At 40.2% G+C, this 2,088-nt stretch overlaps 1 protein-coding gene across 5 annotated transcripts in view; it reads left to right on the forward strand.

Annotated features, from left to right (window-relative positions):
• Positions 1-2,088, forward strand: part of LOC116701087 (transcription factor COE1) — a 105,182-nt gene that overhangs the window by 12,964 nt on the left and 90,130 nt on the right. For all 5 annotated transcript variants that reach the window (XM_032534656.1, XM_032534655.1, XM_032534652.1 and 2 more), the window contains one exon: positions 1,452-1,520. In XM_032534656.1, the coding sequence (XP_032390547.1) occupies positions 1,452-1,520 (69 nt within the window). The remainder of the gene's footprint in view (positions 1-1,451; positions 1,521-2,088) is intronic.

The raw sequence follows: 2,088 nt of genomic DNA on the forward strand, positions 1-2,088 counted from the left end.
TAATTGATGCACGCATAAAGCTTTGACAGACTAGCAGTACATATGTGTGAATTTAGTATTGCATGCCAGTTTCTCTCTCTCTTTTTTTACTTGTTTGTGTTGTTTGTGTGTGTGTGTGTGTGTGTGTGTGTGTGTGTGTGTGTGTGTGTGTATCCCACCCTCTCCTCTTTGAGCCTCAGGCCTCTTCAATCCTCTCCACCCTCCACATCACTTCTGTGTCAGTACAAGTAGGATGGAGAGGAAGTTGTCATATAGTGTTTTAAAAGACATGCATGGTGGAGTTCTTTCCCAAAACAAAATTCAACTATCCTCTTGATTTAAAAAAAAATGTATATATATGTATATATATATCAGTAAGTGAGTCTTCAGAGGTTTAAAACTATAGGATGTGTTGTTCCAGATCTAAAACAAGTACAAGTGGTTAGGAGTTGAGAGCCGATGAGTACATAGACATCAAAATGATCGCTGTCTGTTATTCACTGACAATGTTATTTATTGGTCTGTTCTTTCCAAAATAGTTACAAAGCGCAGTTGAAATAGTAGCGCCATGGTAAAGATTTGGTTAGCTTTTGTCACACAATCTTCTTAGTTAGGTTTAAGGGAAGATCATGGTTTGAGTCAGTACAAATACTTAGTTAAGGTTAAGGAACAATTGTGGTCATGCTTAAAAGAGACCAATATTGACAGTTGTTAGGAAACTGGAAATAGCTGCGTATTTGTTAAAGTCAGACGTTTTGTTGATTAACCCATCCACCCCGAACCACCTCCTTTTGTGATTTCGGTAGCTCTATAATAACATCACCTTACCTAGCTCCCAACGGATAAAAGTGATAATTGTTGCTGCTGCTGGGCTTTGTCACTTGAATGTAAAACAATGTTCTGGGGCAGCTGCTGAAACGGCCGATTGTCTCATTTTTCTTTGGAGGACAGTCTGACTAAACAAGAAATTCCTTGATTGATGATGGTGGACTTAATCCACTTGTGTCTTTAGTGATAAATCAGTTTTAAAACTTCTGAAACCAAACTACTAACAGTCATTCAACTCTGTATGGGTGTATTGGGCTATGTACTAAGATGTAGAAGATGTAGTTTTGAAGCATATCACAGAACGGCTAAGCTCTCCAGAAAGGCTAGTCCCCAAAAAACCTATTTCTTTCAAATCCTGCTATACGCTCACTTTCATGTCACATAAGTCTATTTTTACCCATGCTGTCATTGCAGACCTGCTAGACTTTCTGTAACACTGTTTTTAGACAGATTTGATCAATTTCTGTGAATTTAGTGTTAAGTTCTCAACATCAGTACAGACAAAGCACATGATATGCAGTAACACTCCTATTTAAACATCTAAATTTGAACTCCTGTATGAAGTACTGTAGGTTTCCTGTGTCTGACTCTTTTTTCCCTTTTTTCTCATTGTCTTCTTCTTCTACTGCCTTCTTTCCTCGCAGTCGGTGCTGTGACAAGAAGAGCTGCGGAAACCGTAATGAGACACCCTCAGACCCTGTTATCATCGACAGGTACAGTCTCTCACTCTGTCTCTATCTCTGTATCTACTACACACACACTTTCACACACACATACTGCATGATGGACTGTGTTGACCTGTTTGAATGGCGTGCACGTGACGGGATGTTTGTGTGTTAAAATGATCTGCTGTCACTCCTGAAATAGACACTTCTTAGATAGAATCAATGGCTTCTGATAGAAGACATTTGAGACTGAAGCTTTGCATTTGTGAGTCAAACAGCTGGATTGGTGCTGATCAGTGGTGCTGAATAACATTTACATGAGCATGTGCACTTCTGTCATTGGCCTGCACAGAGGGGACATCAGCTGCTAAGTTACTACCTCATATCTGGCAGATTTAGGCACATGCACACACGTACACACTTGCGCAGATCTTCAGACTTCAGTGAACAAAGACAAGCGTGTGTTTCCTCTACGTAATGCAAAATACAGAGCTGTTTACTAGCAGAAGCTGTCTGTCGTTTTCACTGCCACTTTTTTCCAACTTGTCTGTCCGTCTGTTTCTTTCTTTCTTCCTGTCTGTCTGTCTGTCGAGGTGGAGGACTGAAGTTATCCCCC

The sequence above is a fragment of the Etheostoma spectabile genome, chromosome 13, assembly GCF_008692095.1.
Source record: "Etheostoma spectabile isolate EspeVRDwgs_2016 chromosome 13, UIUC_Espe_1.0, whole genome shotgun sequence".
Classification (NCBI taxonomy): domain Eukaryota; kingdom Metazoa; phylum Chordata; class Actinopteri; order Perciformes; family Percidae; genus Etheostoma; species Etheostoma spectabile.